Source organism: Hippocampus guttulatus, chromosome 1, assembly GCF_054856545.1.
Source record: "Hippocampus guttulatus isolate MCC_2025c chromosome 1, RoL_Hgut_1.0, whole genome shotgun sequence".
Classification (NCBI taxonomy): domain Eukaryota; kingdom Metazoa; phylum Chordata; class Actinopteri; order Syngnathiformes; family Syngnathidae; genus Hippocampus; species Hippocampus guttulatus.
The window spans coordinates 12,357,221-12,372,535 of record NC_141261.1 but is presented as its reverse complement, the minus strand read 5'-3'; the positions used below and the strand labels follow the sequence as shown (position 1 = coordinate 12,372,535).

General features: G+C 44.5%; 1 protein-coding gene across 5 annotated transcripts in view; it reads right to left on the bottom strand.

Moving 5' to 3' along the window:
- Positions 1-15,315, bottom strand: part of prdm16 (PR domain containing 16) — a 190,887-nt gene that overhangs the window by 120,607 nt on the left and 54,965 nt on the right. For all 5 annotated transcript variants that reach the window (XM_086110079.1, XM_086110096.1, XM_086110121.1 and 2 more), the window contains exon 2: positions 8,238-8,671. In XM_086110079.1, coding sequence (XP_085966205.1) covers positions 8,238-8,671 — 434 coding nt within the window. The remainder of the gene's footprint in view (positions 1-8,237; positions 8,672-15,315) is intronic.

Here is a 15,315-nt window from a genome sequence, read left to right as displayed (position 1 = left end):
TTTTTTGCCCTCTTTAGTCCATGTTCTCCCTCAGAAGTGGTTTTTGCTTGGCGTTTTAGAAAGAACTGATCCAAGGACGTTTGCCTTTTCGGATTTTAACAATCCTTCGAAAATGTCCAAGGCAAACATCAGCATAATGAGCGATCGCCCCACTTGTGAACACTTGTTCTGGGTGATTCACATTTATGTAAAACTATCGGAGCCCCTCATGGCCCGAGAAGCGAGGATGCTGCATGGACACATATCTATTTATCTATCTACACACAGAGACAGGAAGATGCTAGATAATAGCCAATGGCAGAGCAGCTATAAGTATGTTGCGTTCACGAAACTCAGAGCTGCACCTAGCAGCACACACTGTATTTTTACCTTTTGTATCTTGAAATGTCTTTAGTCACAAGAGACAATATTTTCCTGTTGCGAAGAGACGTTCGTAAGTAGCGGTACCACTGTATCTGGAGTAGAGTCACCTTTGATGACTTCTTGGAAAGTAAAGTAATGGACTTATCACAGCGGCGAAGGGAGGAAAAGGGTAACTTGAGCAAATAAATGTCATCAACAGCATAAACGGCATTTGATAAATGTGAAGACTGCGGTCATTGTCTGTTCCTGCCCCGAGGCTCTCCAACTGATGGGCCTATTCATCAGGGCGGTGATGAACGATGGGGCTTTATCTCGCTACATATAAATAGGGGGGGGGGGGGGGGGGTCAAGGCGCGGGGCAGCGGTTACCTGGGCTTCGCCACCAGGGAATAGAGGGCCCATGTGCGAGTTTTAAATGGATGTTCAAAGCAATGTGCAAAGAGAAACCTTGCGTAATAATGGGTTGCATTGTGGGGGACATGCGTGAGGGCACTGTGTGTGTGTGTGTGTGTGCGCGCGTGTGTTACTCAGGCAAACAAGAGGTCCTATTGAAAATGCTCGGCTGGAGCGGTTGCGGTCGAAAATCAATGACCAAGTAATAACAGGCCAAATCCCAGCGACAACATTTGTCAAGTTCCACTCTCGCGAACGATGGATGACTTTGCCGCGTGCGTTTCCTCTGGAGCCTGCGCCACTTTCATCTGATTTATTTACCAATCTAATTAACAGATGTGGTAACGAGTTATGAACAAATGAGAAGGCATCAAGCTTCTAATCAAACCTGACAATTAATTTGCTGCCCCGCTTCCTCATTATCAGCTAGCATGTTCATTGAGAATAATTGACAACAGTACGTGCTAGCCCACAGGAGCCTGAAGTAAAAAAAAAAAAAAAAAGTCTAATGCTGCTGCGGTGATTCTCTGGGTAACAGTGACCATATGTTTAATATTAGATGGAATCTGTTCCACCGGAGTGCTCCGAAAGCTGAGAAAATTGGATTAAATTGGCTAATGGCATGTTTAAAACCTACATAAAATGAACGTGAGTGGAAGATATTACGGCACGCCAAGCTGGGGGACTTTAGGGCTTATTCTCCCTCTGGTGTTTTTTGCGCCATGGGTAAACTTGGGGTTTCTGTCAAAGTCAAATGATGATGATGGAAAACCGCACACTGCTGGTCAATAATACTGCTGTTTAAAAAAAAAAAAAAAAAAACATCCAAACATAGATGCATGCATACATACACTGCACACACATATGTGATAAACCTTTTCATAGACAAATATCCACTGAGACTGTGTAAAGAGAAGCCCATGATGGCTTTTTTCTTTTTTTCTTTTCACTGTTGAATGTCTGCAAAGGAGAAGTGCTCTCAGCTTTAGGCCGCGTTCTTCAGAGCATGCCTCTGATTTGATTAATAAAAGACATGATAATGACCCCATTTATGTGGAGCGCCGCACTCGCAGTAGGGGGCTCAAGTTAACTAGGATGATGGGAGGACTTTCGGCGGGCAGAGATGTTAGGAACAAATTGATTTCCGCAGTGATGAAAAGATTGATCTTTTAAATGCATACAGAGCCACCTCGCCTCTTCGGCGATATTAGACAAATGCTAAGAGTGCCCTGGCCTCCAGTGGACACTGTAAAATCAAGGGGGTGGGGGTGCAAAAATTGACATTCTATATAATTGTATTCCTATTAACTCTTAAAATGGAAAAGCGAACAGTTTCAAATGGAAACAATGTTGATTAATAATGAGATGATAATGTCAAACCATACCATCATAATCATAATCATAATAACAACAATTAGCCAGAGTCCAAATAATGAAGATAAAGAGCATGGCTCTGTAGCAAGTCAACAACAAATCGAAACGTGTTTCAAGCTGCCCTGCCGGGACATCTTCGACCTTTTAGGCATAGCAACCCTCCGCAGGCAAAACACAAAAGGCAAGCAAACAATGATGGAGGCGAGAGGTGGGTCAAGGCAGATAAGTGTAAGGGTGCGCCAGGACTCCTTTGCTGTAATGTTCATGAGACATGAACATTTGCTTGGCTCAGTCTGATAAACAGACAAAAAAAAACAGAAGAGAATGAGGTGAGCAAAAGGTGAGAAAAGTCAGATATCAGGAAAAAAAAAAAAAGATAAAAGATTGACTGGCAAACTTTAGGTGAGGTAAATGCTTAACGCCATTGCCGGATAGTCACATGTCACATAGGAATTTGGCTTTATATAAGAATAACCACGAGACATCTTGGCCTATCACTATGTCAACAAGAGGGTAAACAGAAGAGCGAGCATATTTTCTCCTCTTTCCACACATCACTGCATGAATGGCACTGATATGGAAAATCGCCCCGCAAAAAGTCAACAGAAAAAGAATGTAAGACGGGCAGAAAGCCGTTTGCCTTTTTGCAACAAAGTCATCCCGCTGGCCCAAAAAAAACAAATATGGCGTCGCCGCTGATGTATTCTTAGAAATTGTTGTCGTCCCTTTTGGTATATTTTATTGGGATCCACTAAAAGTGCAATTTTCAAAAGGTGTGCACCTTTACAATGCTCTTCTAACATGCTTGAAATGTGCCCAGCTTGTCATTAAATCATTGACACAAAATATTAGAAACCTCTGCAAACAAATATAAAACATGTCGTGAGATGAACACCTCTCTGACAGTGTCAGTTGAAAAAACAGACTGATTTTATTTTTTACTTAACGTACTGGACTATCAGTTTTCAACAAACAACTGCGCCCAAAGAGATCATCAGGTGTGCTGTGAGAAATACAAGGTCCAAAAACTATACTTTTTTTTCTTTCCACATCACGTATATTTGTTCATCTATCCATGCCAGTAACGTGTAGTGAAAGGCAGAACAATTAGATGCCCCCCGCCCCACTAGATGGCAGAAGGTACAATTACAGTATATATCTCACCTGTTGCTGTTTATATACTATAATAGAATAATATCTGTGTTCAACTAAATCGGCCCAGATTTTGCACCCTGTGACTAACTGATGAAGTCATCATAAATCCGGTATATATTTTATACCGGACCTTTTGAGACATTTTTGCTTGGTGGTCATGTCTTGGCTCAAGAAAAGTTGGGGGAACACTGGATTAGAGTGTGTACCTAATGCTCGTTGAGTTTGTCATAATTCACTGTCAAATAAACGTCACTGGAGTGGAAGTCGTTTGGTATTTAGCTGTGAATAAACTGTGGGAAGCACTGTGCCAATTTGCAGCAAAACTGATGGCTGACCTTAAAATGAAAAACGTCGTGAGAAAAGTACAATTTTGCAGTCGAGAGCTGTGCGTGGTCACAGTGAAGTAAAAGCTAAAGAGGAATTTAAGCTAACAGTCGTGTAATAAAAATCCTATACGCAGTACAGTGGTACCTCTACTTACGAATTTCTCTTCATACGAAATTTTCAAGTTACGAAACGCCTCAACAGGAAAATATCGCCTCTTGTTAGGAAAGAAATTGCAAGATACGAAAGGTAAAAATACAGCATGGGCTGCCTCTCGCACCTCCGAGTTTCATGAATGCAACATACTTACAGCTGCTCTGCTATTGGCTACTACTGAGCATCATCCTGGTATCCCATTGGCTAAGAGGGACCTCTGTATGAGTCTATGACTCTATGTGTTTGGATAGATTTATATGTGTCTATGCACTGTCCTGGTCATTCGCCCCTCGGGCCATGAGACGTTCCGATAGTTTTACGTGAATGTGAATCACCCAGAAACAGTGTTCACCAGTTGGGCGATCGCCCACTATGCTGATGTTTGCCTTGGACTTTTTCAAAGGACTGTTAAAAGCAAACATCCTTGGATCAGTGCTTTACAAAACGCCAGACAAAAACCACTTCTGAAAGACAACATGAACTAAAGAGGGTAAAAAAACCCGATGAGGACACAGTTAAAAGTTAAATGACCATCATGTTTTTTCTTTACTGTCTTTGATTTTTTACATTACGCACAACTCTCATTTATTGCGCAATAATCTAATCGTAATATGTATTTTTTTAAACATATTTTGATGCATTTTTATGCTTTAGGAAACATTTATGTCAGAATTTTTGGGGGGGGGGCTTGGAACGGATTAGGGCATTTACATGGAAAACATGTCTCGACTTGCAAATCTTCTAGTCAAGATATTTCTCCCAGAACATATTAATTTCGTAAGTAGAGGTACCGTCGTACACGTGAGGGCAAGGTGCAATTTTTGTGATTATTCATCTCAAGGTTAGAAACGCGGACAAGTCATTGCTCTATTTGCACACACGCAAGAGCATCTCGCCCTGCTTTTGCCAAACGCGTCCTCGTGTGGCGTCATTTGCCTTACATCTGAACAGGAGGTGTTAGATCAGTGAGTCGGTATAGCTGAAGCCGTTGTAGCATGACACGTCTCTATCAATAGGGAGAGCCAGGCCAATCCCGCAGCCAGATAATAGCCGCGGCCGCCCTGACAGCAGATCCCCCCGCACGGGACCTCGTTGAGGGCTTCGGCTCCCCTCTGCTCGCGCAGGTCTTTCTATCCGGGGGGGGGGGGGGCGCTGCTGACACACACACGCACACTCACATACTGTAGACTTGGGGCCCCGGTGTTGCGCTAAAGGGGGAGCATAATGGTTTTTAAATGGATGACTCGGTGCAGGCCCAAAGAGCCCCCGTGTGAGACAGAAGAGAATGGCCATGGCCCGCAGCAAAGCAGCTCTTAGATTGAGCTGTCCGTCTCGCTGAAATGGGTCTGAATTAACACCTCTTCCAGTCCCCCGATGCCCCCGAGACGGACAATAGTGGGCTTCCTCTCTGCCTTCCTCTTCTTTCATGCCATTCAAGCCTCCACAACACGGCTTAACTCCCACTCACAAATCCCGAGAATGACATCGTCTATGCAACGCTTTTCAAGTTTGACTCGCATGTTAAAATTTCCAATCGGGTTAGTTTCTTGGGGATTGATTATATATTTGGATGCTTTTTAAGAACGTATTCAAATGTATTTTGTATCAATTTTGAACGATACTGGTAGAGGGCAACCATATCTATTTGGTGTTTTGGTCATTATTATTATTATTATTATGATTGTATATGGCGGCCCAGTGGTCAAGTGGTTACCACGTCCACCTCACAGTGCAGAGGTCATGGGTTCGATGCCGGCTCAGGCTTCCCGCTGTGGAGTTTGCATGTTCTCCCCATGCCTGCGTGGGTTTTCTCCGGGTACTCCTGTCCCGAGGTGTGAGCGTGAGCGCGGATGGTTGTTCGTCTATGTGTGCCCTGCGATTGGCTGGCAATCTGTTCAGGGTGTCCCCTGTCTACTGCCCAAAGACAGCTGGGATAGACTCCAGCACCCCCCCCCCCCCCCCCCCCCCGCGACCTTTGCGTGGATAAAGCGGTTCAGAAAATGGATGGATGGATGGATTGTATTGCCGTTGGGGGCTGGGCGAGAGCATATCCCAGCTGACTTGAGGCAAAAGTAAGGGTACACCCCCAATTGGTTGCTAGTCCTATACAGACATAGAGAGACAACCAACCATTCACACTCACCTTCATACCATCACTTTTTGTGGGGGGAGTGAGTGGGGGCGGCGTAACGTACTTTGCCTCACTTCTCGCACAGGTCTGCCTGTCTATTTGTCTCAGAGCAGAGGCATTAGATGAGTAGATGGCGAAAAGGGGCGCGCGGTTCTCCTTAGGGAGTCTGTCGGTGATTATCAACAGGCCAACTGTTATGACTGTCTGCGATAAGGGTCTGGGCGAGGAGAGCCCCTGAAGGGCTCCAGCAGCCCCGAAGTAGACAGGAAATGTGAAGCAATAATACGGCCTGAGACACAGTCAGGAGGAGGCCAGACGGATCAATCGCTCATCTGCGATTGGGGAGCAAACACCACATGTTTTTTTTTTTTTTTTTTTTTTTGCTTGAATGGAAACAGAAGGGACCTCAGGGGGAACAATCTCATCATAAAAAAAAAATAGATAAATAATGAACGACTCCCGATGTTTATCAAAATAAAAGTTGAAACTGTATCATGTGAATTTTTTTTTTCCATTGAGTTGGCGAAACGTAACATGCCGATGAATATGCAGCCGTCGGGCACTGCGGGAGAAAAGAAAGTAAATACTTTGCGCGTGTCATTTTTGGAGCATTGCCCTTTGCACCTTGAATGGCGACGCATAATATGAATGTTAAACAAGGAAAGCGCGCGCTGCCGCTCAGCATGGATGCAGCGGCGTTCTTTAATCACTAACACATTCGACAACTGCCCCGAATGCAATGAAGGACGTGGAAGAAACCGACACCAAGCTCACTCGGCGCTCAGCGTACCTCAGCGGTTCAGTGAGCATCGAAGATTGACATTTTTGCTTTGGGGCGGGGGCTGTGTGCAGTTTTGATTTGAAATGGATGGATTAAGACAACAGTGTCACCCACCATCCGATTTTGTAGGAGAAGTTAAGCATGTCTGATGCAAATTTCTTTGGATTACACCTTTGACATTTTTTTTTATATGTTTCAATATACAAAAAAAAAAAATCTTTTATTCTTGTTCTACTACTTTGACAGATACAGTATCACCATCCAGAGTCCGCTGAAGGATTCCACAGCTGACTTTGGGGACATGCAGAACTTTCCACTCATAGTCGCCATTTCAATATTATTATTATTTTTTCCATATACAGGATATATATTTTGTGCTATTTGAAGGTTTTTATGGGAACAACTGTTTGGCCCTGAAAATTCCTCTTCCAGTTTTTCCCATGGGCAAACCTATATGTGTTTAAGGGGGGAAAAAAAGAACAAAACAAATTCTCGTCTACCTCAGGGGAAGCTTTACATTTTTCATTTTCATGTTCATGAATGAGCGGTCATGGGCCATGCAGGAATCCATCCATATAGGAGACACTTCCAGATAGTGGCGCGTAAAGTCGAACTTATTCAACACTTTTGTTTGTTTGTTTTAACATTTCTTTCTTTTTATTTGAGCAACCACTTCAAAAATCTGAACACAATTTCAGCATATGCAGAAAAAAATCTACAAAGTTGCACATTACGGCGGTGCTCCAATCTAAGTTGTGGGACCTTGCGGGGTGGTCTGCGCTCAACTAAGCATCCCCAAGATTAGCTACACTGTTAAAAAAAAAAAAAAGTTATGGGCAGTGACGGAGCAACCCGACATGAAATCAGTGTAATGAAAAGCGAGCCAGAATATTTCATGTCCGGTTGGCCATACCAGAAAGAGAGAAAGGAACAGACAGAGACCAGTTGACTTTCTTCTCTTAACGAGCTTACTGAAGCAACTTCAATATCGCCTAATGTCAAGTCAAAATGAAAATTAATAGTGCAATATGCCGCCATCGCATTCGGTCATGCTTCTTCCATTTCCATATCGGGTGGCGTGACCAAACGAGCATGCCCGCTCGGGCCGACGCCCAGAAAAGCTGATACCTCCACTAATCAGCGAGATTTTTCCATCTGACATTGCTGTGCAGCGAGATAGGTCGACGAGCGTGTTTAGCGCGCGCGCGTGTGTGTGTGTGTGTTTGTGTGTGTGTGTGTGCGTGCGTGCAGTCAAAGATGAGGGGCCAATCATGAGATGGGGATGCAAATGGAGCCGGCTCCTGCTATGATGATGAGATAGATGCCTGTGAATGAACTGTGATTGCTGGAAATGTGAACGTGTGAAGGCAGAGGGACTCATTCATCACTCAGCCTCCTCGCAGCATTACTTGCCGCCCCCACCCTTTGACTCACGGGTCTTTCCGTTAATGTGCTAGTCACTCACTGTATTGCACCGAGGAGGTCAAAGGTGATGGACAGTTGCTACGAAAACGAAAAAGGGCATCGAAAACAAAGCACAAAGAAGAACTTGGTTCGTACCTCCCATCCGAAAGAGCTGCCCTTGCTATGCAGACCGAACCTCTCGCCAGCTCCGATGCGAGTCTTGGCCCAAACGCCCAAGCCCGCACCTGGTACCGAAGACTCCCGCAGCTCCAGATCGGCGGGAATCGGAATGTCGTCGGGAATGTAGACGGGCGCCTCGTAGGGCGAGCCTTCCTTGGGCGTGGTGAAGTCCCGGTCATTGCTGCTGCTGTTGTTGTTGTGGAGGTGATGGTGGCTGTTGTACATGTGGGGGTGCAGCAGCAGGTGGTGGTTGTTGTTCGGATGGGAGGGGGTCGGTGAGGGCAGGGGAGACATGTTGATGACGCCGTCCTCGGCCTCGTCTTCAGGACTGTCAGTGCAAAAGCCCCCGGCGGCCAAGCCCGGGAGGTCGGCCTCCGCGTCGTACATGCTGTCCGCTGGCTCACTGTCATCTGAGAACACAAAAGACACATCGCTGTTAAAAGACTCTTCGGAAAGTCACATTTCAGGAATCTTGACGCCACGGCTTTTGCGTAACCGTTGTGGGAAGACGTCATGGGGCCAGGGCAGAATGAAAGCATGCTTCCCTTCATCTCCACTTTTCAGAACTGACATCGATGAGGATGCAGTTAAAAGTTAAATGACCATCGGTTTTATTCTTTACTCTCTTTGTTTTTTACATTACGCACAACTCTCATTTATTGTACAATAATTTAATTGTAACATGTATTTGTTACATATTTTGATGCATTTTTTATGCTTTATTTCTGAATTTTGTGGGGCTTGGAACGGATTAGGTCATTTACATGGAAAACGCGTCTCTACTTACAAAATTCTTTTCATAAGTAGAGGTACCACTGTATTTTATTTTATTTTTCAAAAAAGGTCCTATATAAACCTGGACTGGCCGACCCAAAATGACATCAGCTGTGTTTTTCATCAACTCGTCTCCTCTCCATTTTTGCGGAGCACGTCAGCTCGCAAGCTCTTCCCAGGTTGTCCTTAGCACCAACGAGTTATTATTACTCTTGTATTTATTTTGTTTAATAGCGTGCGATGTTTGAAATACATCACTCATAAGTGCAGTGCGAAGGTTATGTTTCAGTGTTGTCATTCGAATGAGGTTGTACGGGAAGTACTTGGAGATGGATTGAATGAGCTCATCAAACACTTGTGGAATCATGGGAGCTCATTCACGGCACAGATCATCCTTTTTTTTTTTTTTTTGTTCTTGGCTAAATATTTGGCCTCCTGCCCGGTGACAGATGTGGGCTGTGAACGCAGTTAAATTAACTGACATGTAAATTTTTAATGTGAAACGTAAAACTAGCAAAGCGCGGGACAGCGGCTGTCCAGCGCCTGGCAAAGCTGACGCCGCTCCACGAGGCTCCAGGAGACATATCGCATAAAGTCACAGCAGTAAAATGCTGCCTTTTATGACCGATTCTGCGTCATCCAGCTATTTTGACGGGAAAATACTTTTTTTTTTTTAATGATCACCGTTGCATAGGACTTTGGCTCAGGCGCACAGCGCCCACTGTACAATCAAAAATGTTTTCAGACTGCTCAACACTTTTTCCCCCCTTTGCCATCCCTTCTTTCACTCCTCTACTCTCACTAACACTTGACCCACCAAGAGCGTCGAGACAGCCTTGGAAAATCTATTAAATTTGTCTTTAACGGCCTGTGTGCACATAAAAATGTACATATGACTTGACTGAATGTACACTCCTCATATGTACTTCATTAAATTGCATGGAAAGGGAAAACCAATAATTGAAGTTAGTTTTACACATTTCTTAATCAATTCAAAATTAAGTTAATTTCTTAAATCTGGTTTAATATGCATCTAATTTATCTTTTCACGTTTTTCTTTTTTCGCCAAGGCCTCAAAGGATTTCTCAACACTCAAGTTTGCTTTTCTTTTGAGTACATGAGAAATATTTTGTTGCCAGGTTGATCTGCGTCACCTTCATCACAAAAGAGTCTCAAAGGGCGTCACGGTTCAAGCTCAGCGACATCCTCTGATCTACCTCCCCTCACCTCACGCATCAAAGCAAAAGCAAATATGCCAGGGCGAGAATTGTGTCTACGTGACACTTGGGGCAGGCTTTACAAAGTTGGACAAACTGATCATGTTCTACCAGCAGTTCCCAAGTTAAGTGTCATGGCACTCTGTTCTTGTTCCATGTGTCAGTTCGTCTTAAAATCAACTTTGGGGTGTGCAGCTCAAAGGTTTAAGTTTGTTTTTTGTTTTTTTTAGTCTTTCTCAAACATTTTCAGCACACCATCTCGAACAGTTAGCACACGCCCAGACTATGTCTAATTATTAAAAAAACAAAACACACACACACATGTAGTTCACATAAATTGAGGAACAAATGCTCATAATTTGTCATAAATTTGAAAAAAGCATGTAAATGGGTGATTATTATACCAGACCACTATTCCACTTTTAATAACCATTTTGAGAGGCCCTGCTGTAGACTGTAAAAATCAGAAAGAGGGAAAAAGAGGAGGAGGCGGAGAAAAGTGATGACCGGGCTGCTTTTAGACCTCTCTGTGTTCATTTTTTTTCTGAGTCTCAGACAGCCAAAGGAGAGATGTTAGCTTCGCCTCCCAAAGGACCTCTTAAGAAAACAGCATGGCCAGATAGTGCCTTTCTCTCCTCAGGTCCCGTTGTTGTTCTTTCTCTCTGCCCCTCTCGCCATCACCTTCTCTTTTACGGGCAGCTATTTATCCTGATTACATCAGGGGTCAATCATTAATTCGCACCTTGGGGGTCCCGAGGCTGGCTGTGGCTACAATGGTCTGCTTGTGTTCAGTGGCTGTTATTGCAGCGGAAAAACTTCGCCTGTGAGCCAGGCGCGAGCCACACCAAGGCATCCAATTGGAGTTGATAAATCAGAAATGCACCCTTAAAAAGAGCCCTTTGATTGCTGACAAAGCTTGCTACAAAGAAAATTGTTAAGGCAGGTGTGACCTCGGACGCAAGCGACAGCTGGAGGGGAGCCGCTACTTCACTCACAAACGCGTGAGGTCAAAACGGCGTGGGTCAAGATGATATCGTGTAGCGGCGGCCCGGCGGCAGTCGTGCGGTTGGAATGAAAACACGCCGCAAAGACTAAAGTAGGCTTGCAAAGGTAAGGGGGTGAATATATAGATAAAATCCCGATAGCAATCAGTGTTACCATGGCAAAATAACTTGACACGGAGCTGCAAATCAGCAGCCTGATCGTAGGGTCTTACAACGGGTAAAGTGTTTTGCGGTGGGAGTTTATAATCAGAACACGCCGGACTTAAACGCAGAGATACGGATCTGCCCTCGTCATTTTCTGCTGTCTGCCTGGACGTATACAAACATGTGCTCTGTAGCCTGCACAATAAGGTGGACTGTTAACCCAGGCTGAGGAAAAAAAAGGGAAAAAAATCACTGCAAAGATTACATCTGCTAAGAAATCTCCAAATAGGACCCAAAGCACTAATAGAGGCGGGGCGGAATAACAAGGAATCTCACTAAAATGCTAATTAAATAAACAATCGTAATTGCATCCAGGCGTACGAACGTTAAAAAAAGCTCTGCGGATCCCAAGCTTCGATGGACGTCAACAACGGTGAAAGCTTTCAGAGGCAGGTACCGTGGTTTGCAAGAGCGTGGTTGTGGCTCAGATAACAATAAAACAGAGCTGGAAATAGGACGTGTGCGCCATCGGCGGCCATCATAAAGCGCACGCGTCCTATTTCCCTGTCCAGTACACACACACACACACACGCACGCACGCACACGAGTATCTTTCTCCGCCCGTAAAGTGATCTGGTTCAATTCAAAAGCGAAAGGCAGACACTGATGAAAGGACAGTATCCAGGGAAATGTCCAAACTATGCGGAATCGTTCCCATGACTCCAAATATGGGGAGAAAAGAGCGTCTCGTGGAACTGGGGGGTGAAAAGCAAGAAAGTGTGGATTATGACAGATCTGAAAAATGAACTCGGCCGGACGTGACCAAAACATTTTGAATTGTACACGTGCGCTCCGAAGAGTGAGGTGCATGCAACCGCCGGCCGGCCCCACCGACAGCTGATGCTGCTTTCCGACTGCACCGGGCTGCAATGGTTGTTTGAATTGGTTGTTTTTCCACCCAGAAACTGCAAAATTCACAAAAATCCACTGCAACGTGCGAGCAACCTGCGTCGGTGGACAACGAGACTTTCCTGCTGGCCAAGGTAAGGAGACGAGTAACATTTAAGAGACTGAGGGCGGTGACAGAATGCATCAGTGCAGCAAAGTGGAGACCTTTGAAGCATCATACCACAACGTCCACAGCTAAGGCTCGTATATCACTAAGCGGCCAAGGCTTGAGACTGTCATCAAATCGCGTAGGAACAATTTCGGTGAGTCCTCAAATTATGGCGCTACACTAACAGAAAATCTGCTCAACCAATCATTGGTCAATGTACCTGCTGGCATCAAATGGAAATTCATGAACTTGTTATGGCTGTCATGATACGTCACTAGCACTAATAGTTGAACAGGGACGCATCATTTGCAGTAAGTAATCATTATGGATGCTCCATCCATCCCTTTTCTGATATGCTCATCCTCACTAGGGTCGCGGGGGTTGCTGGAGCCTATCCCAGCCGTCTTCGGGCAGTAGGCGGGGGACACCCTGAACCGGTTGCCAGCCAATCGCAGGGAACACATTGACGGGCAACCATTCACGCTCACACTCACACCGAGGGACATTTTGGAGTGTTCAATCAGCCTGCCATGCATGTTTTTGGAATGTGGGAGGAAACCGGAGTACCCGGAGAAAACCCACACAGGCACGGGGAGAACATGCAAACTCCACACAGGGAGTCCGGAGTTGGGATTGAACCGGTACCTCTGCAGTGTGAGGTCGACGCGCTAACCACTGGACCCACCGAGCCGCCTCAAGATCAAATCAACAAATTCAAATTAGGAATGTGTGTGAGTGAAAGCTGAAAACCTGTAAGGTGTATTTTTTTCCACCAAGAGGTGCCATTTTCTTTCGAGATGATGTATAAATGGAAGCATGCTACTAGGCAACCCATAAAAAAAAAAAAGAAAAAGTACGAACTAAAAAGGAGGCAGCGAGTTGGGGCTAAGGTGTGTATTTTTTGTGTGTTTACATGGAAGTCGTAAGAGTGCAACGGGGGCACCGTCAGCTACAATAGCAGCAAGCCACTCCGAATGAAAACACCACCCTGTTTCCCCTTGTAAAAGCACCAGGGAACATTTCCAAGCAACACGCAAAGCTCAAACTGGGCGTCCTCACAGGGAATGAGTGCAAGAAGAGAGCCGGAGACATGTGGAGGACGCAAATGGACGAGATGAGTGAGAAAGCGCAGCCTCCAAAGGCACATATGTATTCCCTTACAGAGGCACGTATGCCCATTCCTTATAAATATACAAGAAGTACTCAACTGTGCAAAGGTCTTAGAGCAACTATGTTGACAAAATTGTATGATTTGCCTGTGGGGTTTTTTTTTTTTTTTTGGAAATAATGCTTGTCAGTTTTTAGAATGGTTTACTGTCTGGTATGTATGGGATAATCAAAAGTGTCATGGGCGAGGAGGTCACATTTTATCCTAGGGCTTAATCAATGTCGATTTTTATTTTTTATTTTTTGAGGGCGATGCCAAATCTGATATTCAACAAAATGTTGACAACCGACCTATCAATTAAATGAAAAAAAAAAAGTATAAAATGAATAAAATAACTACTCTTTTTGCCCCTTAACACTTCCATTAAGACAAATATGAATTGGACTCTTTTACAATACTTTGACCTTGACTATTTGCTTAACTTTACAACAGAGAGAAAAATCTGAAAAATTCGGCAGAATTTATTTTGGGGGTGGGACGGAAATGTTTGACTATATATTTAAGGTGACTATACTCCGGGTTTTATTAATGTATACTATCCATCAACTAAAAAAAATTATCTGGATCCAGATGATTTGATTTTGTGCAACCCCTTGATGAAATAAAATTGAGCAAATTCAACAGCATATTTATTCAGTGCAGACTTTTGCACAGTGCTGAATACGTACAAACAATCGGTTAACTCTTTTAACGAGCAGCTATTCCATGACAATACATCTCATTTTATTGTAATCAATAGTCATAATTTTGACTTCCCATGATATTGTTTCTCAACTTCCAACTGAGTCCAACGTCCCATCTGACTAACCATAATATGTCAACCAACAAGTATTGCAGTATTGCAACGCGACAAGTGCACATGTACCGTACAATGGCGAGTAGTAGTGTTATTGATGACAGTTATACAGAGAACAAAAAGCGAAAAAAAAAAGAGCCGCTTGCAACATTGTGTGCTTTCACCTGCCATCTTGCATGTTTGTGTGCTGCACTGAAACAACACAGCTGATGTATTGATGTTATTATTGCTGAAAAGGCCTCAAGGCCTTGCATCCAGCAGCGCATGTGTGTGTGTGTGTGTGTGTGTGTGTGTGTATGTCTGTGCATGCGTGTTGGTGCTGAAAGGCATGATCACGCCTCCAAGCAAAGAGAAGACATTGTGCAGCCTCCTGCTGTGTGCGGTGGCCCCACGGTCCCAAGATGGCCCAGGGGAGATTCATAGCACCCGAGGGGGGGGCATGTTTACGGGCATGATAAACATGAATAAAATTAAATATTGAGTTACATTTGCCAAATTGAGTTGCAAACATTATTCAGGGTGAGCGGACTGGACTGGGGTTAGTGGCGTGTAAAGTGAAAAGATGAGAATGGCAAATTCCACCCGCTGGTCAATTCATTCGGTACATCTGCACAACCAGTTGAGATACAGAAATACAACCTCATAGTAAACATGGAATTCAGCTGAATTTATAGTGGGGGGCGGGGGCGGTGGTCCAGTGGTCCAGTGGTTAGTGTGTCAGCCTCACAGTGCACAGGTGCAGGATTCGATTCAGGATCCGGCCTTCCTGTGTGGAGTTTAAATGTTCTCCCCGGGCCTACGTGGGTTTTCTCCGGGTACTCCGGTTTCCTCCCACATTCCAAAAACATGCATGGCAGGTTAATGAAGCACTCTAAATTGTCCCTTGGTGTGAGT